The sequence below is a fragment of the Cetorhinus maximus genome, chromosome 7 (genome assembly GCF_964194155.1).
Source record: "Cetorhinus maximus chromosome 7, sCetMax3.hap1.1, whole genome shotgun sequence".
Lineage (NCBI taxonomy): Eukaryota > Metazoa > Chordata > Chondrichthyes > Lamniformes > Cetorhinidae > Cetorhinus > Cetorhinus maximus.
In genome coordinates this window covers 74,598,655-74,625,516 of record NC_135885.1, presented here as the reverse complement: position 1 = coordinate 74,625,516, position 26,862 = coordinate 74,598,655, and the positions used below count along the sequence as shown (strand labels likewise).

General features: G+C 43.0%; 1 protein-coding gene across 1 annotated transcript in view; it reads right to left on the bottom strand.

Moving 5' to 3' along the window:
- Positions 1-26,862, bottom strand: part of ccdc83 (coiled-coil domain containing 83) — a 76,144-nt gene that overhangs the window by 37,558 nt on the left and 11,724 nt on the right. Inside the window, exons 3-5 of the mRNA XM_078544878.1 lie at positions 24,661-24,745; positions 21,980-22,148; positions 113-280 (exon numbers count right to left, since the gene is read on the bottom strand). Of these exons, the coding sequence (XP_078401004.1) occupies positions 113-280; positions 21,980-22,148; positions 24,661-24,745 (422 nt within the window). The remainder of the gene's footprint in view (positions 1-112; positions 281-21,979; positions 22,149-24,660; positions 24,746-26,862) is intronic.

The following is a 26,862-nucleotide window of genomic DNA, read 5'->3' as shown; positions in this document are numbered from 1 at the left end:
ATAATAAATGTCTGATTTAGTCAGAGGTAAAGGATGCTGACAGTTATTTTGGGTGCTTAGAAATTGGCTCAGGTGCTACACAGCTTCCGATGTCACAAAATGTTAAACATACCTTCGATGTCACCAAAATTTTTCACCAGCTCTATAAGCTCATTTTCTCGAACCTTAATGATTCTGCCATGTTCAACGCTTGCAACATTCTTGTACTCTAGCCAGTAGGCTTTCACTTCTTCCTCCTTCAGAATTTTCTGCTCCAGATCTTTTATAAAGGACTGCATTGCTGTCTCAAACAAGAAAATACACTCAGTATTCATAAAAATTCTCAGCATGTTTGGTTTCTAGCTCTTCTAATTGGTCAGGCAATAACAAACAACAACAAAGAAAAATATAGCAGTCTGGCAGCACAGCAGATTGATGTATAACAGCAACTTGCTTTGAAGTAGCTGGTTCACTTTCACCTCTAAAAATGGATGGAGCTCATGGACTTATTCACCTCTGAGTTAGAGATAATCCATTTAGCTACCTCTTCTACTTCCCGCTGCCTAGTAAGCCAAAGTTCTCCCAGCCTGTATCCACCCTAGTCTTTAACCATGGCCTGTCTGAAGTTTCTCAAATTTTTCTCATCCAAAAGTCCTACCTTCTGCCCATAACCCTCTTCCCATTAAACTTTTTACATAAGATATATGGCAGAGAAACAGGCCATTCTGCCTAACTAGTCCATGCTGGTGTTTATGTTCTACCTGAGCCTCCTCCTATTTTTCTTCATCTACATCCATCATCGGAATCCTTTATTCCTTTTTCCCTCGAATGCTTATCTAGCTTCATCTTAAACACATCTATACTATTCACTTCAACCACTCTCTGTGGTAATGAGTTTCACATTCTCACCACTCTTCGTGTGAAGAGGTTTCATATTAATTCCTGAAATTTAGCAAGAAATGCATTCTAACGTTGATGGCCTCTAGTTATGTACTTTCCCACAATAAAAAACATTCTCTCTTTATCCACTCTAGCAAAACCATAATTTTAAAGACCTCTGTTAGGTCACCACCTCAGCCTTCTTTTTCAAGAGAAGAGAGACTCAGCCTGTCAATCCTTTCCTGATAGGTACACCCATGCATTTCAGGTATCATCCTTGTAAATCTTCTCGGCACCCTCCACAGTGCCTCAATATCCTTTTTATAACTACACACAGTACTCTTAGGTGTGGTATAGTCAAGGTTCAATATAACTTTCCTACTTTCAATTCTATCCCAATTTATCACCCAACTTCTCATCCTGGCTCCCTTTTAGCCAATAGTCTAAATGTTTCCCTCTCTTCAGCCACTGTCCCTTACCTGTCAAAACTACCATCATTACCCCTCACGTCAAAAGAGCACTCTCTCAGTCCCTCTGTCCTTGCTAACGATTACCCTATTTCCAACCTTCTTCATCTCCTAGCTTAAGCGTGGCATTGCTTTATATATCCCTTCCTACCTCTTCTATTACTTTATGTTTGAATTCCTCCAATAGAGGTACTGTTCGACATCCTGGATGGTTGTTTGCTGGCCATCTTGGAGAGTTAAGGGTTAATAATCTTTCATGCATTTTTGAACAACAGGCTTTCCGAGTTAAACAAGATTGCTTTGTGGTGCAACAGGAGAAAGCACAGATTGTCTTTTGCTTTTGATATGAGTATTATCTATGACAAATGCTGTGCAAGGAAACAAGTGTTGAGTGTGACATCAATCATGGACGATTAAATTACAATTTTAGTGGCTGGTGTAATAAACAACAAGAGGGAACCATTAACTATAGTATAGAATGATAAGTGGTTATTAAAACAATTACTTAAATCAAGAACAGTTTATCCAGGAAGTCTGGTTTGAGAGAAGTATCTTTGAATTAAATAACTTCGGCTATGTAAACAGACTGTTTTCAAAGGATTTGGGCATAGATATAGTAGGAAATCTTACCTGTATGTAACATGTACCTTGGCAAAATAAGGTGTATTAAGGAGAACAGTTTTCAACAGTTATTTGGAGGACTCAACAGACACATGAAACTAAAAAACTGTCTTCTTTTTATATAGTTAGATAGATCGCTAATGCTGTATAGTATATGAATAAAGTCTGTTCCATATGCACCAGCATCAAATGTTTTGTGCATGTCATAGTCAATCTCCTTCCTTTTATCGTTCAGTTAACAGTTGATCTTAACATATATCCCCACAAACCTACACGCAAACTGCCTTAATTAAATGACACAACTGACATTTTCTGTGTGACACCAATGCATTATCCCTTGATCGCTCCATAGCCTTTGATAGTCAATTGCCTGCTTGTCCTCCAACATGTCTTCTGTCATCCAGTTCAATGAGATTGCCCTTGCTTAGTTTCATTCTTATCTATCCAACCGTAGATACATCCATCTCTAGTAAAGCCTTCTCTTCCCACCATTGCACTTTCAGAGTTAATCTCACAGTACCAACCCACCCCCCTCCCCCCAAGGGATCCATACTTGGCCTCTTCCTCCTCTTCATCTACATGCTCCCCTTGGTAAAATTATTTGAGGTCACAGAATCAGCATCCCTATGTATGCAAATAAATACCCAGCTCTACCTCTCCACCAACTCTTAAATATTGTCCACCATGAGCCTTTGATGCAACTTCCCTCAACTAAACATTGGGAAGACTGATTGATTGCCATCTTCAGGCTCCATTACAAATATTATACCCTTGGTACCTACTCGGTCTCCCTCCCTGGCCACTCTTTCATGCTGAATCAGACTGGTATGTATTTGTGCCCTCCCAACCTTATGCGGGCAATTTTAACATCTAGTGAGAGAGTAAATTTGGTGATATCGGAACAGCAACCTCTTCCGAATTTCCTTTGCACTGGTTTCAATGGGTGGCTGATCTGATTGCACATTTCACACTATAACCAAAAGTTAAAATTATCCCTGTTTCTTTAATGCTTTTCTGACTGGCCTATTCTTGAACTTCAGCACATCCTAACCCATATCAAATCACACTTCTTTCGGGCTTGGTCTCACTGACACTGTATTGACTTGTGATTCCCCCAAATTCTCAGATCTAAATTGCGATTAAATCCATGGCCTTGCTTCTCAAGCACTACAACTCCCACCCACAGATTCCCTGCTCCTCTAACACTGGCCTTTAGTGTATTCTCCCTTTCTTAGCTTCTCTGTTAGCATCCTTTGGTCACTTAGATCCCATTCTCTGGTGTTCCTAAACCCTTTAGCCTCTTACTACCTTGTCCTCCTTTGGCCCTCTTTAAAACCCTCCTCTTTAATTAAGTTTTTGGTAAGCCTTATATGTGCTCCCCCATTTCTCAGAGTCAGATTCCTTTGCAAAATATAAGGATTTTTTATACTACACGCATTATTTAAGGGAACATTTCAAGAATTCGTTACAAAGGGAGAGGTGGAGATAACACGAGAAATAAAAATAATTTTGGGGAGGGCAGAAATGTCTGAAGGTACAGTTAATGAGGTTATTTTTTTTTAGTGGCAAAGGAAGATAGCAAAACAAAATGGAAAACAAGCAAATTCCCCATCTACTACGTTGAAGTGTCATAAAGATGTGAAATAGATTTGCAAGTATAGTTCTCAACGCCAAATTCCTGGTATCAGACATGTAACACTGAATAGAAATTCTACATGTTTCTTCTCAGTGAGGTACCGAAAAGTTCAAGTTAACCTTGCTGATCTTACATTTGCTTAAAGAGCATGTTATGGCTGATGATCACGAGAACCCCACGGAAATTCACTCCCGAAATAAGCTTTTTGTAAGCTCTCCCAACAGTGTACTTATCCAAAATCCATGAATCTTCTCGTTTTCCAGCCATTTATGTCATCTCTCTGAGATTGCATACCAGTGAAATAAAAACTTACCTTACCTTGCATGTTTGAAAATGCTAGAAATTATGCATAGTGATCCACCGAAGGACAGATTTTTGATCTACAAGAGGATTATGGACGGCAGGCAGGAAAGTGGAGTTAAGGCCACAATCAGATGAACCATAATTTTATTTAAAGGTGGAGCAGGCTCGATGTGCTGAAAGGCCTACTCATGTTCCTATTTTTAATGTTCTTATTATATCACGTCAAATGATAGGTAATAAATGGAATTCCAAGCTGTATCTCTCATTGTTGCCATCTAAGCTGATGAACCACTGACTTTACACCAGAGGAAAAATTATGTTTCAAAATATGAAGTTTTGTCTTCGAGGAGATTACTATGCAAAAGATTAAAATAGTCTAGGATATCATAATTGAACTGTGACAATAAGCTTATAACCAGAAAGAACTTTCAAGGTACAAATTTAGTGTTGCTGCAAGTTGGGTTTGGCTTCATGTCAATGCCAACTTTTGTAGGAGAGCTAGCTATGCTGAAACACACTGCAGACAACAACTACTTGTATTTGTATATTGCATGTAACAAAATAAAACATCCAAAGGTGCTTCACAGAGGCATTATAAAACAAAATCTGATACCAAGCCACAGAAGGAGCTATTAGGGCAGATGACCAAAAGCTTGGTCAAATAGGTAGGTATTAAGGGGTGTTTTAAAGGAGAAAAGTGGGGTGAGCAGAGGGCTTCTGAGAGAGGGAGAGGGGGAGGGGAGTAATTCCAGAGCTTAGGGCCAAGCCAGCTGAAGGCCAGGCCACCAATAGTGGAGCAATTAAAATTAGGGAATGCTGAAGAGGCTGGAATGAGAAGAGCACGGGTATCTCATAGCTTTTAGGGCTGAAGGAGATTAGAGATAGAGAGAGGCTAGGCCATTGGAGGGACTTGAAAACAAGGATAAGGATATTAAAATTGAGGTGCTATTTGGCCAGGAGCCAGTGTACATCTGCTAGCACAGAAGTGTTGGGTGAATGGAATTTGGTGTGAGTTAGGAGACCAGCAGCAGAGTTTTGAATGGCCTCAAGTTTACGGAGAGTAAAATGTGGGTGGCCAGCCAGCAGTGTGTTAGAAAATTCAAGTTTAGAGGTAACAAAGGCATAAATGAGGGTTTGAGCAGCTGAAGCAGGGTCAGACATGGTGTTGTTACAGAGGTCAAAATACGTGGTCTGATTTACAGTATGGAAATATGGTTGAAAGCTCATCTTGAGGCCAAATCTGAAATAAAGACAGAAAATGCTGGCAACATGTCAGGCAGCATCTGTAGAGAGAGAAGCATGTTTGATAGTTTAGGTTAATCAGAACTGGAAGAGTTAGAAATTTCACAAGCAAATACAGGGGCAGGGAAAGAATGGAGAAGGGGAGGAAGGGTAGTGGGGGGCAGGACGAGGGAGAAAAGAACAAAAGGAAAGTTCTGTGGTGGGGTGGAAGGTAGAAGTGATCAAATTACAAAGGCATAATGATGCGAACCAAAAAAGGGTGATAATGAGACACTAAAGAAGCTAAACATGAATTCAGAGGAGGTGTAATTTGTGTAACAAAAACAAAAATAGCTGGAAAAACTCAGCAGGTCTGACAGGATCTGTGGAGAGGAAGACAGAGTCAACGTTTTGAGTCCATATGGCTCTTCATTAGAACTGAACTGTAATTTGTGTTAACTTTTAAAGAGAAATTCAATCATCCAGTGATTGACTGAAGGAAATTAAGCCACAAGATTTCATGTTTTTAAACAAAACAAAGTGCAACTAACTTAATACGATAGTTTGTCAAGGCCTAGCAGATAAGTCCAGTTCCCATTTTACTTCCTAATTCCACTCATGAGTCCCTTTTAGATGTTGATCTTGAAGATTTATTCACTTCTCCCTTCTGGATTTCACCAAGTATGCTGCAGCTCTCCAGAATTCACTTTAATTTCTTCTCCAAGATCTAACTATTCTCCAAAGTATAAGTTTTCAATGGGATCCTTCCATTAGCTATTGGCTAAGCAATCCTTCAAATTTTCTTCAAAACCCCACGACTGTGGACTTCTCAGTTTAAGCTTAGGTTTTACTGCATTCGTGCTAAGTGATTTAAAAATCAGGAACACCCCTGGTTCCTAATGGCTTCCATGCTCCTTGTCCTGGCTTTGGACAGCCAAAGCTCCTGGCAGACCCCTCTCGCTCTCTGCCTTCTCCAAGTTAACTGCTTGTTTTCACTATGAGGGTTAACGTAGATTTCTTCCTCTAAGCAAATCTTTCAGCTTCTTTTCCCTTACAAACTCTGTCCCCAAACTGAACTGCTGATTGCTTGCTTCTGTATGCAAAAACACACACAGACAATTAAACAAAGGAACCTCCCTAATCGCCACAGCCCATCTCCATGGTAACATGATATACTTGAAATGTTCCAAACAGATATGTAAATTAACTATATTTTACCTTCAAAACCAAACTTGTTGATTCTGTGACTCACATGACTAATTTATATCTTTGATGGAGTTTATGGCCCTCTTCTTCAGACATGCAGGTTCCACCAAGAAACGCCCTGATTTACAAAGGTACTTTTAGCTGTTTGATCTGGGAAATATATGAATAATCCAAATCCCTTATTGATTTAACTATAGACCTCCTGCCCCTACCAAAAGCTCAACGATGGGTCATCCATTGGTTAAGTTTTCTCACTTCCAATCCTAACCTCATTAAATAAACATAGGTTATCTTTTGAACTGCACTCACACCAGGTCTGTTTACCAGTTTCTCAACCGAGTGTTTTTATTTATCTACATTTAACACATTAATTCCTAAAACTAAAAATTATACCTCTAAAACAATTAAGGAATAATGGAATCAGATATTTACAACAATTGAAACAGTGGCCATTACCAATACCTGAAATAAAAACAGAAAATGCTGGATGAAAGATCTGTTAATTGTTTCTCTCTCTACTGATGCTGCCTAACCTGCTGAGTATTTCCAGTAATTTCCAATTTTATTTCATGTTTCCAGCATTCACAGTATTTTATTTTTGCATTACCAGTGACTACTGTCCAAGAAAATGAGAGCGAAATATGACCTGAAATGGCTGACATTAATTTTAAGGCTACAAGTTTGTGAAGTGCCTAATTGATAGATACGGTGCTATTCCTTGAACTTGTGCTGACTTTAATTGGAACAATGTTGGAGGCCAAGGTCAGAGTGGGAATTAGATAGAGAAGATGGCATGTGACCGGGAGCTGAGGGTCACTCTTGAAACTGAGCGGAGTGTTCCACAAAACAATCCTACAATCTGTTTCGTGTCTCCAATGTAGCGGAGACTGCATAATGAACAGCAAATCTAGAATAACATGTTGAAGTAAAGTAAATCTCTGTTTCACCTGGAAAGAGGTGGGGCCTGGATGGTGGGAAGGGAAGGTATTGCAACTTCTGTGATTGCAAAAGAAACAACAACCATTGACAGTGACGACGATGATGATGATGATGACGACTTATTAAAGACATCCCCAGCAACATAGATGAGCATTTAAGTGGGAGGTAAAGCATTCACCAACCAGCTTACTAAAAGAACAAAGTTTTATATGTTGTAAGAATATCTGAATGCTATGCTGAATGTCAATGAATAGCTTAACCTTATTTAGAAATTTTCAGATTTTTCGACAATATTTTGGGTTAGCAATCTGAGATATTGGGAAACAGTTAAGAATGAAGAACTTACAATTACCAATTTTATTGTTATAATGGATGTCATTGATGCACTCTATGTCTGACTTCATCAGCCATGTCTAACTAGTAGGAGTACCACAGAACCCTTACAGTGCAGAAGGAGGCCATTCGGCCCATATAGTCTGCACTGGCTTGCTGAAAGAGCAATCCACCTAAACCCACTTCCCTGCTTTATTCCTCATAACCTTGCATATTCTTTCTTTTCAGAAAGCAATCCAATTCTGTTTTGAATACTTCAATTTAACCTGCCTCAGGAACTTTCAGGAAGTTCATTCCAGACTCCAACCACCCTCTGGGTGAAAAAATCTTTCCTCACATCACTTCTACTCCTTTTGCCCATTATTTTGAATCTGTGCCCCCTAGTTCTTGATATACTTTTGAGAGGGAACAGTTTCTCATTATTAACCCTATCCTTATCCCTCAGGATCTTGAATACCTCTATCAAGTCTCCTTTCAGCCTTCTTTTCTCCAAGGAAAAGAAATTCAACCTCTCTAATCTATCCTCATAGCTACAGTTGTTCATCCCTGGACATTCTTGTGAATCTCCTCTATACTATCTCCAATGCCTTCACATTCTTCCTCAAGTATGGCGCCCAGAACTGGATGCAATACTCCAGATGAGCCCTAAGTAGTGGCCTGTACAAGTTCAATGTGACCTCCTTACTCTTGTACTCAATGCTCCTATTAATAAAACCTAGGATACCATATACTTTATTAACTGCTCGCTCAACATGCCCTGCCACCTTCAATGACATATGTTCATATACACTGAGGTCCCTTTGTTCCTGCACCTTTAGAGTTTCTCCCTTTATTTTATACGGTCTTGCCACATTCTTCCTGCCAAAATGAATCACCTCACACTTCTCTGCATTGAATTTCATCTACCATTTGTCTGCCCAATCCACCAATATGTCCATGTCCTTCTGAAGTTCAACACAATCCTCATCACAATTGACAATGCTTCCAATCTTCGTATCATCCGCAAATTTTGAAATCATGCCCTGCACACCAGAGTGTAGGTCATTAATATATATCAAGAAGAGCAAGGGTCCCAACACTGACCCCTGGGGAACTCCACTACAGACCTTCCTCCAATTTGAAAAACAACCATTTATCACTACTCTGTTTCTCGTCACTCAGTCAATTTCTTATCCAAGTGCCTACTTTCCCTTTTATTCCATGAGCTAGAATTTTGCTTACAAGTCTGTTGTGTGGCACTGTGTCAAATGCCTTTTGAAAATCCATATACACATCAACAGCATTACCTTTATCAACCTTCTCTGTTACCACCTCAAAAAACTCCAGCAAGTTAGTTAAACATGATTTTCCCTTAATGAATCCATGCTGACTTTCGTTAGTCATCCTGCACCTGTCTAATTGACTATTGATTTTGTCTTGAACTATTGTTTCCAGAAGTTTCCCTACCACTGAAGTCAAACTGACTGGTCTGTAGTTCCCAGCATTTTCCTTGCATCCCCTCTTGAACAATGGTGTAACATTCGCAAGACTCCAGTTCTCCAGCACCACCCCTGTGTCTAAAGAAGACTGGAGATTTATCACCAGTGCCTCTGAAATTTCCACTCTCACCTCCCTCAGTATCCTTGGATGCATCTCATCTGGTCCTGGTACCTTATCAATTTTAAGTAAAGATAGCCTTTCTAACACCTCCTATTTCTGAATTGTAAATTCCTTGAGTGTACTAGTTCCCTCCTCTGTCACCTCGACCTGGGTAGCATCCTCTTCCATTGTAAAGACAGCTGCAAAGTACTCGTTTAATACCTCCGCTACTTCTCCTGCCTCCACATGCAAGTCTTTTTTTTAAATCCCTAATCGGCCCTATCCTTTCTTTTACCACCCTTTTATTATTTACATGCTTGTAGAAGACCTTGGAATTCCCTTTTATGTTCGCTGCCAGTCTCTTTTCATGCTCCCTCCTTGGCTTTTCTGATTAGCTTTTTCACTTTCCCTCTGGTCCTTCTATATTCAGTCTGATTCTCCATTGTATTTTCTACTTGACATCTGTCTGACGCGTACTTCTTCCTTTTCATCTTCACCTTTATAGCTCTCGTCATCCAGGGTGTTCTAGATTTATTTGTCCTATCTTTCCCCTTCAAGGGGATAAAACTTGATATTGCTTGCAATACTCTTTGAAAGTAGCCCATTGTTCAGCCACCTTCTTTTCCGCCAACATTTGATTCCAACTCACTCGACTCAGATGCATCTCATCCCACCAAAGTTGGCTTTCCCCCAATAAATTATCCCTGCTCTGGATTGCTCCTTGTCCTTCTTCATGGCCAATCTAAACCTTATGATACAATGGTCACTGTCACCTAAATGCTCTCCCACTGTTATTTGATCTACTTGAGCTAACTCATTCTCCAGAACCAGGTCCAACAGTGCCTGCCCTTGGGTTGGACTGGAAACATATTGCAGAAGATTATCTTAAACACACTCCAGGAACTCTCGCCCTTCTTGTCCCTTTGCACTATTCCTTTCCCAGTCTATATTTTGGATAATTAAAGTCCCCCATTATAATTACTCAATAATTCTTGCAGTTCTCTGTAATTTATTTGCAAATTTGTTTCTCTACATCCCTTCCGCTAGATGGTGGTCTATATAGTACACCGATCAATGTTATTGCACCTTTTTCATTCCTTACCTCTAGCCAGAGAGATTCTGTTTCTGATCCCTCTGGAACATCCTCTCTCTCTCTCCAGTACTGTAATACCATCTTTAATCAATACTGCCACTTCCCCCGCAACCCCGCTTTTCTTCCTTTCCTGTCCCTCCTAAATACCTTGTACCCAGGAATATTTAACGCCCAGTCCTGCCCTTCGTTGAGCCAGGTTTCTGTTATAGCAATAATCTCAGTTTCATTTGTCAACCTGTGCCTGTAGTTCATCAATCTTATTCGCCACACTCTATGCATTCACATACATGCACATTAGGCTTTTTAATTTTCCCCCTTGCTCTGACCCCATCAAATAACTTACAACAGCCTACACTACTTGGAGAGTTTGATAGAACTATTCTATTTGCCTTGATGTTACTCTCTGATATATCCTCCTTATCATTAATACTTCTCTACTTCCCACTGCCAGTTTTTCTCCTCTCCTCCCTGAATTTCCTCTCAGGTTCCAATTCCCCTGCCTATCTAATTTAAACCCTCCCCAACAGCACTAGCAAACGTCCCTGTGAGGGCATTAGTCCCAGTCCTATTAAGGTGTAAACCATCCTTCTTATACAGGTCCCACCTGTCCCAAAACCGATCCCAATGCCTCAGAAATCTAAAGCCCTCCCTTTTACTCCATTTCTCCAACCACTTATTGAACTGCTCAATCTTCCTATTCTTATGCTCACTAGCATGTGGTACAGGGAGTAATCCTGAGATTACTGCTCCTGAGGTCCTGCTTTTCAATTTCCTTCCTAATCCCCTAAAGTCTGCTTTCAGGATCTCGTCCCTTTTCCTGCCTATGTCGTTGGTCCCAATGTGGAATACGACCTTTGGCTGCTTGCCCTCCCCCAAAAGAATGTCCTGCAACTGATCTGTGACATCCTTGACCCTGGCACCAGGGAGGCAATTTACCATCCTGAAGTCACATCTACGGCCGCAGAAACGCCTGTCTGCACCTCTTACTATGGAATCCTCTACCACTATAGCACTTCCATTCTTCCTCCTCCCTTCCTGTGCAGCTGAGCCACCCGTGGTGCCACGAACTTGACTCTTGCTACAGTCCTCTGAGCAACTATCTCGCTCACCATATCCAAAATGGAAAAGCGGTTAGAGAGCGAGATAGCCTCAGGGGATTGCTGCACTACCTGCCTTTTTCTCTTAGATACTCTGCCGGTTGCCCATTCACTCTTGCTCTGCCTACGTACTTCTTAGCTGCGGTGTGACTACCTCTCTAAATGTGCTTTCCATGCAATCCTCCGCCTTGTGGATTGTTACCATCCCTGCTGATGTTATTACTGGACAAGGCTGATCCCAGGGTGGAACCTGGCTTGATAGATCCTTTTTTTTTGGGTTAGATATGTGGAGAGTGGCTACTGAACAGAGTCGCCAGCGTCAACGAACGAACTTTTAACAAAAGGATAAAACATTTATTAAACAAGAAAAGATTAACTATATTACAAAACTCCTTCACCCACATCTTTACCTTTACAGATATATACAGATTTGTAAGGATAACACAAGTTACAAAAGCTATCTTATACTTTAATGTTCACAGAAAGTACACAGTCCACATAAGCCAATAGGTGACCTGTGGTCAGACACACCACATTCTGAAACCAAGTGACAGATGCCACCTCAAACAGACGCTATAGATCTCTCATCAACTCCTCCGAGACGCTTGTCACACCGTGAGCCCACCTGTCTCACTGAATTCCATCTTTCATATGAGGGTTTCCAATCTCCACTTTCCCAGAACTTGCCTTGGAATTTTTTCCCAAACCGATGTTTTCTTTCAAACGCCTTCCGCAATGGTTCACCTCCAGGATTTTGAACTCTTCTTCCAATGTTCCTCTCCCGTGGGTCACCACATGCATTCAAGCTTTCTTCCACGCACTCTCTCTCAACAAAGCAGCTGTCAACAGTAAACCACTGTTTCACATGCCCATACGGGGAGTTACAGACCTTCAGTTGCCTCTTTGGACCTTCTGACTTCTCTCAAGCCTTTGTATTACTTTGACACTGCTTCCTGCAGCTTGGAGCCTTTCTCTACCTCTTACTCTTAACTTCACTTATCAAGGCCTTTTCCAGGTTCCTGTCCTTCCTTTGACCAGAAGGTATTCTTGGGACTTTCTCCTGTTCCATTCCCCTGGATTTGGAGACTTTGTTCTTTAGCTTGGGATTTGCATCTGTCCCTTTTGCTCCAGTCTCTCTCTGGCAGCTACTTTCAAAACTGAACTCAAAAACTGCTGCCTCTAGTTTCTTGTGTGTGTGTGTCTGTGGGAAGGTCCTGCCTCTCTGAACCCATGTTGCTAGGCAACAGCCCAGTTTTTCTGCTCTAATGTTTGCTGAACTTCTCTTACAGTCGTAAGTAGGCAACCTTTTAAAGAGAATCTAAAACTCAACTTGACCTTTTCTTAACACACAGATACAGAAGTACAAATCAAACTTAAACATTAAAGTTAAAACTCAATCCTAACATCCACAAATACCAATATAACTCACTAAAACTATCTTTATTTCCTAACAGGATTCACCACAGTGACTCCAGCTGCCGCTCAAGTTCTGCAACCTGGAGCTCAAGTTTCTGCAGCTGGTGACATTTCCTGCAGATGTAGTCATCGAGGGCACTTTGTGCCTGCACGACTTCCCACATCCCGCAAGATGTATATTCCACATGGCCAAGCGGCATGACATGCCTTAAACTTTATATAAAGTATTTACTCACCTATCACTCACTAATCATCTCCTCCTCTCACTCTCATGCCTCTTTTATGAAGTCTCACTGCTCTCTCCCTCTCGCACTCATCATGAAGTCTCAATGTTCTCTCTCTCTTGCTGTGGAACGGCAGTGAGAGGGAAGAGCGAACATGGGGAGGGAAGGCTGTGGATTGCAGTGAGGGAGGAGGGCCAACACAAGGGAGCCTCTCTGGGGTCATCCTCTAACTTCTTGTTGCCACAGGGTAAAGAGGAGTCTGCTAAGAAAGAAAGGAGGAAGACCTCCATGCGATGAAAGCTACTGAAAGCCAATGGCTTCATTTGCAGTATTAAAGGGTATTCAGAACTAAGTGGCTTCACATCAGAGTTGCTACATCTCAAGAGTAATACATAGGAATTTAAAATTTGGGAATGCAGGCAATAGTGAAGGAGGCACAGCTGTATCATATATGGCATTCCATCAATGAAAGCCTGTCACCTGTTCACCAGATTTGACACACCTAATGAGCCAAAGGGCATCCACTAATTGACCGTGTTGTGGTGGTTGGAGGTCAATCCTCTCAGTTCATCTCAGGACATCACTGCAGGAGTTCCTCAGGATAGGGTCCTATCCATCTTCAGCTGCTTCATCAATGACCTTCCTTCCACCATAAGGTCAGAAGCGGGGATGTTCGTTGATGACTGCACAATGTTCAGCACCATTCATGACTCCTCAGATACTGAAGCCGTCCATGTGCAAATGCAGCAAGACCTGGACAATAACCAGGCTTGGGCTGACAAGTGGCAAGTAACATTCGCGCCACACAAGTGCCAGGCAACGACCATCTCTAACAAAAGAGGATCTAACCATCCCCCCTTGATATTCAATGGCATCACCATTGATGAATCTCCCATTATCAACATCCCAGGGGTTACCATTACCCAGAAACTGAACTGGACTAGCCATATCAATGCTGTGGCAACAAGAGCAGGTCAGAGCTAGGAATCTTGTGATGGGTAACTCACCTCCTGACTCCCTAAAGCCTGTCCACCATCTACAAGGCACTAATCAGGAGTGTAATGGAATACTCTCCACTTGCCTGGATGACTGCAGCTGCAACAATACGCACGCAAGAAGCTTGACACCATACAGGAAAAAGCAGCCTGCTTGATTAGCACCCCTTCCAAAACATTCACTCCCTCCAACATTGATGAACAGTGGCAGCAGTGTGCACCATCCACAAGATGCACTGCAGAAACTCACCCAGCACCTTCCAAACACATGACTGCTGCCATCTAGAAGGACAAGGGCAACAGACACATGGGAATAACATTAACTGGAAGTTCCCCACCAAGCCACTCACCATCCTGACTTGGAAATATATCGCCGTTTCTTCACTGCCGCTGGGTCAATCCTGCATGTCCCTCCCTAACGGCACTGAGGGTGTTCAAGAAGGCAGCTGACCAATACTTTCTCAAGGGCAATTATGGATGGGTAATAAATGCTGGCCTAGCCAACGACACCCACAATTCATAAATTAATTTAAAAAACTGGTCATTAATATGCCATATCAGAGATTGGAGCACAGAGCTAGGATGGGTCACTCATCTCTATTAAACTTTAGCATCCCATGCACGGCTCAATATGTTACATATCTGCGATGTCATCTTGGTCACCTTGATGTGTGCGCTAGTGTCTCAGTGACAAGGCGGCATCAGTCACCATGCAAGTAGGGCAAGAAAAACTATGAACCCCTACAGTTTCCATATGTTTCATCTTCTGAGCTGCACTTTCTTGCCCCTTGATTCATCACTGTCTTCAATGTTTCCTTTCAGAGAGAAGGCAAAAGCACATTTGCATCCAGGTCTCAATGCTGCCTTTGGCAGGGTCCTAATGCAATGGAGAAGGCGAAGGAGGGAGAGGTGACTCCGCACGCAACTCCAGCAGGGGAACATGGTCAAGCAGAGCCAGAGCACGAACAGGAGGGTCAGGAGGAGAGACCCAGACAACGGGAGCAACTCACCAGGCCTAGGGTTTATTGTGGAAGAGTCTCCTATTTACAAATGAGTGAGAGGCAATGCCATGCATGTCTGCGCTAGTCCTGAGCTCTGGTACAGCACATATGCCACATTCTTCATGAATACCTGATGCCACACGGGGTTGAGGGTATTCGCTGCCAGTGGCTTTAAAGGTGACCACAGCGCTAAATTTCTTGGCCTCTGGTTCTTTCTAAGGATCAACAGGAGACCTGTGTGACATATTTCAGCCCGCAAAACATTGATGCCTAAAAGAGGTCACAGATGCCCTTTACAGGAAGGCCCATCATTATGTCAGGTTTGCTCTGAACGAAGATAGCCAGGCTGCTTGATTCACCCGCTTTACCACTATCTCAGACTTCCCAAGAGTGCAGGGTGCAATAGATGGCATCCATGTGGCTGTACGGGCTCCATGGCAACAGCCCCTAATGTTTATAAACCGCAAGGGCTATCGTTCCATCAATGTACATCTAGTGTGTGATCACCAGTAGCACATACTACATATTTGTGCACAGTATCTGGGAGTTACCATGACTCCTACATCCTGAGTCACTCTCAGGTGCCTGAGATTTTCGAGTGGCCATTATAGCTGCTTGGGGATAAGGGGTACCCACTGAAACACTGGCTGATGACACCGGTGCGTCGCCCTCAAGAGTCTTCCGAGGAGAGGTACAACACTGCACACAGCTCCACACGCTCCTTTATAGAGCGGACCATAGGGTTTCTGAAGATGCACTTTAGATGTTTGGACCGCTCAGGTGGCTCACTACAATACACTCCTGACAGGGTTCCCTGCATCATTGCAGTGTGTTGCGCCCTTCAAAATCTGGCAAAGGTGAACCCCTGCCAGAGAATGAACTGGAGGAGGATGAGAGCTCGTTGGAGGACGAAGATCCGGAGATCTAGGTTCCTCAGTAGGCTGCTGAGGGTCATTATGAGCATGATCATGCCATGGAGGAAGGAAGACGTGGGAGACATGCCCGCAATATGTTAATTGCTGACAGGTTCCAGAAAGAGTAAAGTTAAGTGAGGGTATGTGGTCACATCTCTCCTAGCCGTGAATGCCATTTACTTTCATCTCAGGGGATGTCCACCCACTTGCAGCGGGAACAAGTTCTGCATTCACAACTTGCACATTCTGGCCTCATGAATGGCAGGCCAAGATCTTTGCTTTGGTCAGCAGGGCCCTGTGAGTGATCTCACTCTGGGAACTGAGAGTCTACCTAGGAACAAGAGCGATGTGAGAGAAGACTTGAAGCATCCCCGCCATCTAATGATGCAAACGCTGCTGCCGACTGAGATGTGGGCATGCCTAGGGATCTCCTTCTCCTGTGCATGTCTTTTCTTCTGCTACTACCACTGAGGAGACACAAATGCCGCTAGAATATCAATGTTGATGAGCTTCCCTCACTAAATGGTATTCTTTGAGGAAGGGTTGGAAGCAATTACATCATGCACTTCAAATAAAAATTTAAACGCATCTCTCTGACATCAGATAGGTGTATGGAGACTAGTTCAACTGAGGTTGACATCACAGGAACGTCAATCTCACAGTGGGACACTATCACTGAGTGGGAGGATGGCTAAACCTCGACATAAGAGGATTCCAAAGTACAAAATCACATGCCTTCAGTTGCCCAAAACATTCATATAACCATCAAATGTATTCACAAAAGTGCAATTTCTTTACATGTATAGCATCCCATGTCCCAAAAGTAACATCTATTTTTCTTAACTCTCCCGCTACGCCTGGGTACAGCCCCGGCATCTTCAGCAGAGGTGGAGGCAGCCTGCTGACTGCTATGTCCTGATGTCTGCGATGACCTTGGCGGACGTCCTGTGAAAGCCCAAGGCCTGAAGGGCCCTGGCCGTCACCTGCTCAGGTGTAGAAGCGTCGGCGGCGGCCTGAGAAGCTGGAGTGGATGGGGTAACAGGCAGAGGGGGCTGTGAGCAGCTGCACGTCCTTGGACTGTCCTGAGAGGAGGCCCCTGAGGTGCCCGGCTGACGCTCATCCTTCCTGTGGGTGCCCAACTGCCCCACCCTGACTCCTGCATCAGATGGTGCACTTGGAGGGAGATCAAGGTGCCTCGTCCTCATGTCGCCTACATCTTGATGGTGCCCACCAGGGTGTGTGGCCATGGAGTGCAGGGCCAAGTGCAAATCCGGCAAGACCTGCTGAACCAAGGTCTCCGTGGTGGTCGCCAGCCTTCCCATGGTGACCTTGAGGTGCTCGCATGTCATGGCTGCGACATTAGACAGAACACAGATGGACTCCTCCATCATTTGTTCTAGTCTACTGAGTGACTGTCGAATCTCTGCCTGATGTTCCGCCGCCTTTCGTTGCATCTCCAGCATTGAGTTGGCGGCTGCTTCCAGAGGCTCATCATCTGACTCGGACTGAGCAGTTGGCTGGTCTCCAGCAGCCCTCCGAGTGCCAGAGACCTGGGATGTCCCTACCTTCAACTGTTGTGGGGACATGTCAGTGAGATGTTCTCCAGAAAGTGAGCCCGAACTTAATCTACAGCTGTGCCACATAGACTTGTTTGTCTCTGAGCTGGTGGAGGGTGCGTGTAAGCGCCATGACGGTTCTTCCTGAGTTTCCTCTTCAGATGTGGTCTGGGGGCTCACACTGGTGCTCGACTGGCTTAGGAGTCTTGATCTGCTGGTGTCTAGAAAATAGAAAATAGAGTTTCGGTTGATGAGCATAAGCTATATAAGACTGCACGTGACTCACTGTGAATGTCAGGGTTTGATGAAGAGGTGGAGCTGTGATCCATACTAGGAATCTCCCCTTCCCCACAGGAGTGATCGTTGTCCTCCCCAGCCAGCTTGGCTGCAGCCTCCTCAAACTCAGTGAGGACAATGATGTCAGCCATCCCTTCCTTGGTCTGCGATCTCTGACGCCTATTGTGTGCCAGCTTGGCCAGTATGAAGAAAGAAAGGATGGCATGTGATGAGAAGGGATGGAGCACAGGTTGGGTAAGATGCATGTCCCCTGTGTGTGGTGACCCCTCCCCAGCAGGTCCAGAGGACGGAGTGTGAACATGATAGATGGGATGGTTGTGATGTGAAAGTCTCAGTGATAGAATGAGTATTGATATGTGTTCCCTGCTAATGGTTGCATGAGATCCCTGAAGAGATTAGCCGTTTGAGTGCATGATGCCATGTTGAGAGTTTGATATTGGAGCGAACTGAAGGATGACTTACTCTTGTGGAGCGGATGAGATCATTCATCCTCTTCCTGCACTGGATGGCATTTCGGATGCTGTTACCAGCCACACGGTCATGCTCTGCGATGGCCTCCAAAGCCGGAGAGGTGAGACTGCTGTGCTTCCTGCAGCCATCCCTGGGATACAGGACTTGCCTGTGTACCTGCACTCCTCTGATCAAGGCCTGGAGAGACTGGTGGGTGAAGCGGGGTGCTGTCTTCTTCTTAAAGCTCTTGGCCGCCTTCTTCTGGCTGCAAGACATCTCTGCTTGTGTCTGGAAGACAGGTGGGCTGAGGAGAGAGAGATTGTGTGTTGGATTGGACTTTAAAATAGGGCGCCCGGACCTTCGACCCCACCAGCTGATGGCAGGTGGACAAATCAGCTCCTGTACCGCCAGGTGATTCGGCTCAATACTCGCCTGTGCATAATTAATGACTCTCCATGCGCGGAATCGGGCACGTGATCCCATCATTCCAGCTAGCAGGGTGGGCGGCGCCAAAACTGCCTGCTACCGCACTTAGTCTCATAAATGGAAAATCCCACCCTATGGGACTGATTTTAACTCATTCAAAACCCTGTCACTTAGGTAGAGTTAAAATTTGGCTCATAATAACTAGAATATCAATATAAGCAATTACTGATGACAATGTAAATTTTTAAATATATGCATACACACAAGTACCAACACAATTACTTTTGTAATGAAGAAACATGACAACAGATTTTCACTAAATGCGGTTGTGTGCGGCAAAAAGGACGTGTTACCCACTGGCCGCAATAGCGGGTTTTCACACCTTATCGTCCCATTTCCGCCTCATTAATTATGCATTCCAGGAAACATGCCAGGTCACTGGCGGGGCGAACTCTGATTTACCTGCTCTGTTGTCACCTCAGGCCTTCGGTAAACCAGGCACCATATCGAAAGGCCGTCCCTGCAAAGAGCTAGCACTCTTCAGGAGATAGGGAGCTGCTGGGAACTGATGGCTGCCAAAAGGAGGAAACCTGCTGCCCCCAGATTTAGCGGCACCTCCCTGAAGTGCCTACTGGGTGCAGTGGAGGCCCACTGCAATGTCCTCTACCTCTGCTCTGGATGAAGGCCAGCAAGCAAGGTCACCAATCCAGCAAGGAGGCGGTGGCAGCGATGGGCAGCACCAATGCCCTGCAAAAGAGGACAGCCATCCAGTGCAGGAAAAGGATGAATGGTCTCATCAGTTCCGCCAGGGTAAATCACTCTTCTCATCAACTCACACACTCCCAAACCCATCATACATCCATAGGGATCTCAAACCTCAAAGGACAACACTGCTAACTCTCATACATACCCTCACATCTCAATCAGGCTCATATCCTCTGGAGCTCATGTCCTCATCCCGTCCATGGCTCCGCTCACCGCACAAATATTCCACGCAGTGCCATGTGTCCTGCTCACACTCTCTCCATCTGTTTACGTGCAAGAGAAGCTGGCTCACAAAACAGCAGGGAGAGGTCCCAGGCCTGGTGAACGTGCGCAATTCCTATCTTCCTGAGTATCCTGAGTACCTCCCAGATCTCCTCCTTCCCACCTCCAGGATCCATGCTAACATCCGAGTCCCCACCAACCACCCTTTTAAGATCGTCAGTCGGGCCTGCAGTGTGGCGCATTTGCGTGTATTGAAAGATACATATTAATACAGTGCCCTGTTTTTTGTAGACAGAAAGAACATATATACACATTGCGCCTGTTTCAACTAAACAAAATAAGTGACAACCATTCGCTGACTCATTCCTCAGGGCAATGCCTTGACCAGGCAGATTCAAGCTGCCTGGTTTAAATTTCAAACAACGTTTGGCAGTTAACTGTCAGTCGCCATCACTAGTGCATTCTCCATGGCAACACCTCTACCAACCAGAGTACACTTGCCAACCAATCAGCTCTCTTCACATACAGTATATATTGTTGTTTTCCCCTTATATTTGTATTCTTGCAAAGTGTCCTGATGAGTGCACGATGAAAAGCTTCGACATGTCACTTTTTTCAGCAATGCTCAAGGTTTGTAACTCCCTGTTTCCTCTCTCCCTCCCTTCTTAAATAGTGGGGTGACATTTGCTACTTTCCAATATGCTGGAACAGTTCCAGAATCTATACAAATTTTGAAGATGATCACCAGTACATCCATTATCACCATAGCTACCTCTTTCAACACTCTGGAATTTAGAATATCAGATCCCAGGGACTTATCAATCTGTAGTCTCATTAATTTCCCAATACAATGTTCTTACAAACACAAATTTCCTTCAATTCTTCATTCTCCTTATTCCCTTGGATCACTAATTTGGGAAATTTCTTGTATCTTCCTAAGTGAAGACAGACACAAAGTAATCATTTTGCTTCTCTGCCATTTCTCTATTCCCCATTACAAATTCTCCTGACTCTGCCTCTAATGGACCCATATTTGTCTTCGCCAAACGTTTCATTTTTGCGTACTTAGAGAAGCTTTTACAGTCCGTTTTTATATTTTTTGCTAGTTTACATTCATATTCTATTCTCCTTTTCTTTATCAGTTTCTTGGTCCTCCTATTTCATTTTCATCTTAACTCCCTAACTTCAGGGCCTCATCCCTCTTCCTACCGATGTCATTGATGCCAATGGGGACCACGACCTTTTGGTGTTTACCCTCCCCCAGAAGGATGTCCAGCAGCCGCTACGTGAGATCTTTGACTTTGGCACCAGGAAGGCAACACACATTTACTGCCACAGAAACGCTAATCTGATCCTCTGACTATTGAATCCCCTGTCACTATCGCTTTTCTACTCTTCTTCCTCCTCTCCTGTACAACTGAGCCACCCATGGTGCCATGGACTTGACTTTGGCTGCATTCCCCTGAGGAACCATCGTCTTCACCAATATCCAAAATGGAAAACCAGTTAGCAAACAAGACTCCTCTACTACCTGCCTGGTTCTCATAGACTGCCTGGCGGTCATCCATTCCCACTCTGCCTGCATGTTGCTAATCTGCGGTGTGGTCACCTCCCTAAACATTTTATCCACATAGTTCTCAACCTCACGGATGCACGACAGCAACTCCAGCTGCTGCCTGAGATCCGAAATCCAGAGCTCAAGCTTCTGCAGCCTGTGAAAAGCTCAGAAATCTGTCAAAATAAACAAACATCGCTTGGCTAGGCATTTGAAAAACATTAGCCAATGGACAAGCTCATAAATCTGTTAAAACCATTAAACTAATTTCCCAGGACAGCTGAGTAAGCAAACTCAGTACTCCAACCCATGTTCATGCTTCCTTCTGCAGGTGTGAATTAAGAGAGTTTCTAAGTCATGCCTGAGTCCATGAAAATTCTGCAAGTTCTAAAATATGCATTTCTAACCTGGCGCCATCTGCTTCTAAATAGGAGTATGTCAGGTTCATGACCTGCCCCCTTTTCTGTGCCAGTGAAAATGGCCGGCGCCGGATGCTGAGATAGGATTTCCGAATTAGCCGCTCAGTGGCCATTTTTGTTTAGAATCTCTCTCTGTGCAGTCATGAAACTTCAGCCCCAGGTATCACTTGTCAGATTGCAAAATTAAAAGTGAATGCAAGAAATATAAATGGACAGGCGATTGCCACAAAGTGTCAAGGTCTGCAAATGAGTAACTGTTTCTTTGAATATTAAGATACATTTTCATCAGTAAGCCACATTTTGCATATTCTGGTGAGTTTGTAAGTTGACAAAAATGCGAGTAGAAAAGGTCTTGAAAGAATGAATTCAGCTAATATAATTACTAACTTTGCGTTTGCTGTTTGTGATGTTTAATTAGTTCCAATTTTTCTTTCATGGCCCATTCTACTTGCTCATTGTTAATTATCTCTTTGTGTTCCAGTTCTTTCTCCAGTTCCTTGGTCTTTCTGACTAGTCTTCTGATGTGTTCCTTCTGCTCCTTCTTCAACTGTTCATTCTTATAAAAATGCAGATAAATACAATATTATTAAAACAGTATTGGTACAATCTGCTAGAAAATGTATTTGTCAAACTTTTGTTTGTACCCAAACACAAGGTAATGTAGATTACATCAAACGTATGTGATGTCATCATTGTATACTCCGCTTGGTCTCCCCACCCTCGTCAACACCCTCCCCCTCCCATTAACTCCACCCCAAACAAAAATATTTTTTGAAATTGAGTTTATTTTGTTTTAAAAATGTTAAAAGTTTGTGTTAAAAATGTTTTAATCTGCATCTAGTTATGCCTTCTCTGTTGTTATGGGAGTATTTAGTGCTGATACTGTCACTGAATGTTAGCTATGCTTAGTTGATAGTCTCCTGTCTCAGAGTCAAAAGGTTGTGAGTTCAAGTCCCACTTTAGGACTTGAGCACAAAAATCAAACCTAACACCTGGGTCTAAGATGATTGGCCTCCAATAACCACGACAATCTTCCTTTGTGCTAGGAATTACTCCAGGCAGAGGAGGGTTTTCCACTGACTTCATTTTTCCTAGGGCTCCTTGATGCCACACTTGGTTAAATGCTGCCTTGATGTCAAGGGCAGTACTTCCGCTGTTCAATGAAAGGAGTAAGTCCTCACTCACAGGAAGAATAAAATGGAGTTTAAGAAGAAGGTTTATCAGGGTGAAAAGATTGTTGCATAGAATAACGGCACACTAAGTTAGTTAGGATGCAAGTTTGTGTTCACTGAGCATATGGCAAGTTTATACCTGTGTGACAAAGACACAACCTGATGTTTAAAGGATACAGAAAGACCTAATAGGCCACTTTTACATAAATAACCAGTTTAAGAACAGTAATTGTGCATACTGCAGTGAAACCCATAAATAGGGAAGGAAACAGAAGTGCTTCTAAAAATACCATTAATGTTTGAATTAAAACTCAAAATGCATCGCAATTATTAATTAATCATTTAAGTCTCAAGGCAGAGAAAGTAACAGTGTCCACCATATAGATGTCAAGTACATGCAATATTTGTTTAGCTAGGATGAGAATAGATGAATGATATAGAGCAGAGAAAACTCAAGTTCCCCTCATCTGTATTGCATTAGCTGACCTCAGCTGGAGTGCAGATGAGGACAGTAAAATTGGTCTCAATATTCGAACTTATACTGGCCAAAATAACTGAGTTTCCGATCCTCATTATTGCTCAGAAATGCCATTGTGTTCGCATTGAGTGAGGATAGGATTGGGCTCAATTGTCATGATCCACAAAGTTAAATGGCCTGCTCACATGCACTGCCAATGCTTAGGTGTAAATAATAGGCCAGTCCAAGTATGATATTAGAGGGCAACTAGCACCCATGGAACTGTAGCCCAATAAGAAGTTCATATCTTCAGGCGTTAAAGGATAAGATGAACATTGGTGAGGGAGAAACAAAAATTAGTTAATAAACTCATATATTCTCAGTAATCATCTGTTTACTAAGTTTCCATTTAATCATAGTCAGTAATTTGAACAATAAGCCAATATATTCAATTAAATAGTATAATAAAGCTGACCTCGCTTCGGTGGGCAGCAAGAACCTGGGGCAGCATTTTGCCAGCAGAGGCCAATTAACAGATGGGCCCTCCCAATGTGAGCAAAATGTCTTTGGGAGTGGGAATTGGGCCCTTAAGTGGCTCAATTGTCTGCCTGGAGGGTGACCACGTCACTAAGGTTCTGCTGCTGGCAATATGCCATGGCGTTGGGAACATGTCAGGCTTCCTTTCTCACACCTCATCCTGCCATATTGCCAACTCTCCCACCTCCCAGCCTGAACCCAATGGGCTGGCAAGAATCAGCCCAACTGGGAGAGTGGAGGTTGAGTAAAATTTCCTAGCCTTCTAGTATTGTTTGCTTTGCAGTAACTCCAAATGAAATTTACATGCCAGGTTTGTAAAGCAGAAAAATATAAGTGAGATGTCACTAGTACATTAAATTCAGTGAGGGTGAGAAAAGCTGGTGACAAAGAACACATTTTCTCTTTTTTACAAATTTTCATGCCCAAATCAAGAAAGCCATCTGTTTTAATGTTAAAGGATTCATAACATCACTTCACACACCATTATTCATGCTATAGAGGAGCTGCTAAGGCATGGATACATGGCAGTGTCACAAATTACAACCTAATCTAATCCAAATATTCATATGTCAATGTAAACAATGCCACGTGAAACAAATCTGTTAAGGGAGACAGGCTGCAAGTCGCCATTAAAACAAATTATGCAGTGGCCATTGTGTTACAATATTACCCAAACAATTTAGATTAGCAATCTGAGTGCAAAGATCAAACTGAATTTTACTTTGCTCAAATTGCTGTTTGTTTGTGGATTTTTTTATTGCATTTTTCCATCATATTTTTCCTGGTGATAATTGTTTTGGTGAATAATGGCTTTAACATACAAAAATGTTCACAAAAGATTCTTAATCTATTGCAAAGGTAACTGAAGAACATTGGTTTTTATTCATGTGACAATGCCTTACTTGTTCTCTGCTTTGTGCATTCATTTCTTTGTGCTGTTGTACAATGTAGGTTAATTTTTCAATAGCCTTTTCTTTTAACTGAAATCTAAGATAACATGAATAGTTAATACATTGAACAGTTCATGAACATTTATTTTTTTCACTGAAGGAGCATTCGGGATAGGTACGGATAGATACAAACGGAGCATCGGATGATGGTGCTGGAAAGAAACAGCCACCTAGTCTCATTTACAAACATAATTCAAGAGGACATATAATCCCAAGTAAATATCACTTGCATTACCAATTCCTAACACATTTTATATAATGGTGAACAATATTTTACTCAACTATGCAGAAAATGAGAAAAATCTGATAATTCAGAAGGAATAAATTCACAAGTGCAATGTAGAACAGCAACAACTTGCAAATAGTGTCTTTCATGTAGAAAAAGTCCCAGAGTGTTTTGCTAACGTGTAATCAGACAAAAATTGACACGAAGCAGAAAGGCAGAGTTTAGGATTTAGACAGCTGATGGGATATTGAGACAAGGAGAGGGTGGGAGGCACAAGAAGCCAGAGTTGGAGGAAAACACAATTCTTAGAGCGCTCTTTGGTAGGAGGATACTAGAGATAGGGAAGTGATTTGAACATGACGATGAGAATTTTAAGATAAGACATTGGGAAACAATGCAGGTTAGAAAGCGCAGGGATGGAGCATGAGCAGAGCTTGTTTAGGATATGGGCATCAAAGATTTGGATGAGCTGAAGTTAGTGGAGGGTGCATGATGGGAGGTCGGCTAAGAAAGCATTGGAATAGTAGAGTCGGGAGGTAACAATGCATGGAGGAGTGTTCAGCAGTAGATTGGCTGATGCATGGGCGGAGATGAACAATGTTACAGAGGTGGAGAGGTTATGGGGTCAAAAGCTCGACTCCAGGTGAAATGGGAAATTGGATTCAAACTGAGACATTGGCTAGTGTGGGGGATGGAATTTGTGGCATAGGCCAAAAATGATGGTTTTGTTCTTTTCAATGTTTAACAGAAGTGACATAAGTATGAATACTTTTGTGAAAAAATGCATGTATAGCTTTAATCATTGTTTTATAACAAGAGATCATTACAAGCCTAGAAGGTACTATCAAATATCTAATTATATAACTCAAGCTGTTCCTCAACTTGCTCCAGAATGCTGCCATTTGAAAATTCCCAAAATGAGGATTCAGTATGAAATTCAAGGGGCTTACTCTACCTCTGCTAACTTCACCAGTGATTAAGGAGGCTAGTGTAGCTATTTACTCACTATAAAGCTACAAACTACATATCACTTCCACAAAATGATTCAATAGGTTAGATGTACAGAGACATTAGGGAAGGAGAAGCAGTTCCAACTAGGTACACAAGAAAAAGAGGTATTATTCATGAAACTTAATAAAATAACCAGGTGTTACATAACATTTGGCTTGACTCTTTACATATGACAAATGAACATTACCACAACAAATTCTAAAATGTTAATATCAGGTGGATTTTCTATTCATAGGGTGGTATTTAATGGAGATGACAGGGATCTTCCCCGCCGGCTAGAAAGCTAGCGAGATCCCATATTGCCTCTTTTTGGGAAGGCCAGCCAAATGAAGTGCCTAGGCACTTAACGAGGCACTGACGGGCCTATCCGGGATCAAGGACACCGGGATGGAAATCCTGCCCACCAAGAATTGCTGTCCAGAGACTATCAGTTCTTCAGTGCTCAGCAGCATCATTGGGAAGACGGTGGCTGCTGACAGTACTACACCTACCCAAAGCTTAGGATCGCTGATGGACTTGGGCACGAATAAATTAATGGCTGGAGGGGAGTGTGGAGGAAAACGACCAGGGTCGGGTAGCAAGGGCACGGGGCGGCTCTCAGCGGGCTGCCTCGATGCTGGGTTCCTCCACCAGGCACAGAGTGCCTTTGAACAAGGGACCTACTGGGAGCCTCCAGGCAACCCCAAGAGGGTTTGAATTTCAAGCTTAACTTACAGATTAGTTGTTGGTTGATTTCTTCTGGCTATTGCTATGATTCTACAGGTGTTTGGTAATTTCTATGGTTGTTTCAAGTTGCAAATGATGTGGTAGATGCTGAAGGACTTGTTGGTGACTTCAAGGCTTTTACACAAACAAGCTGCTCTCAAACAAAGGTGCACTAGTAGATTTTTCCCTTGGAATACAACATGGTGTGAAAA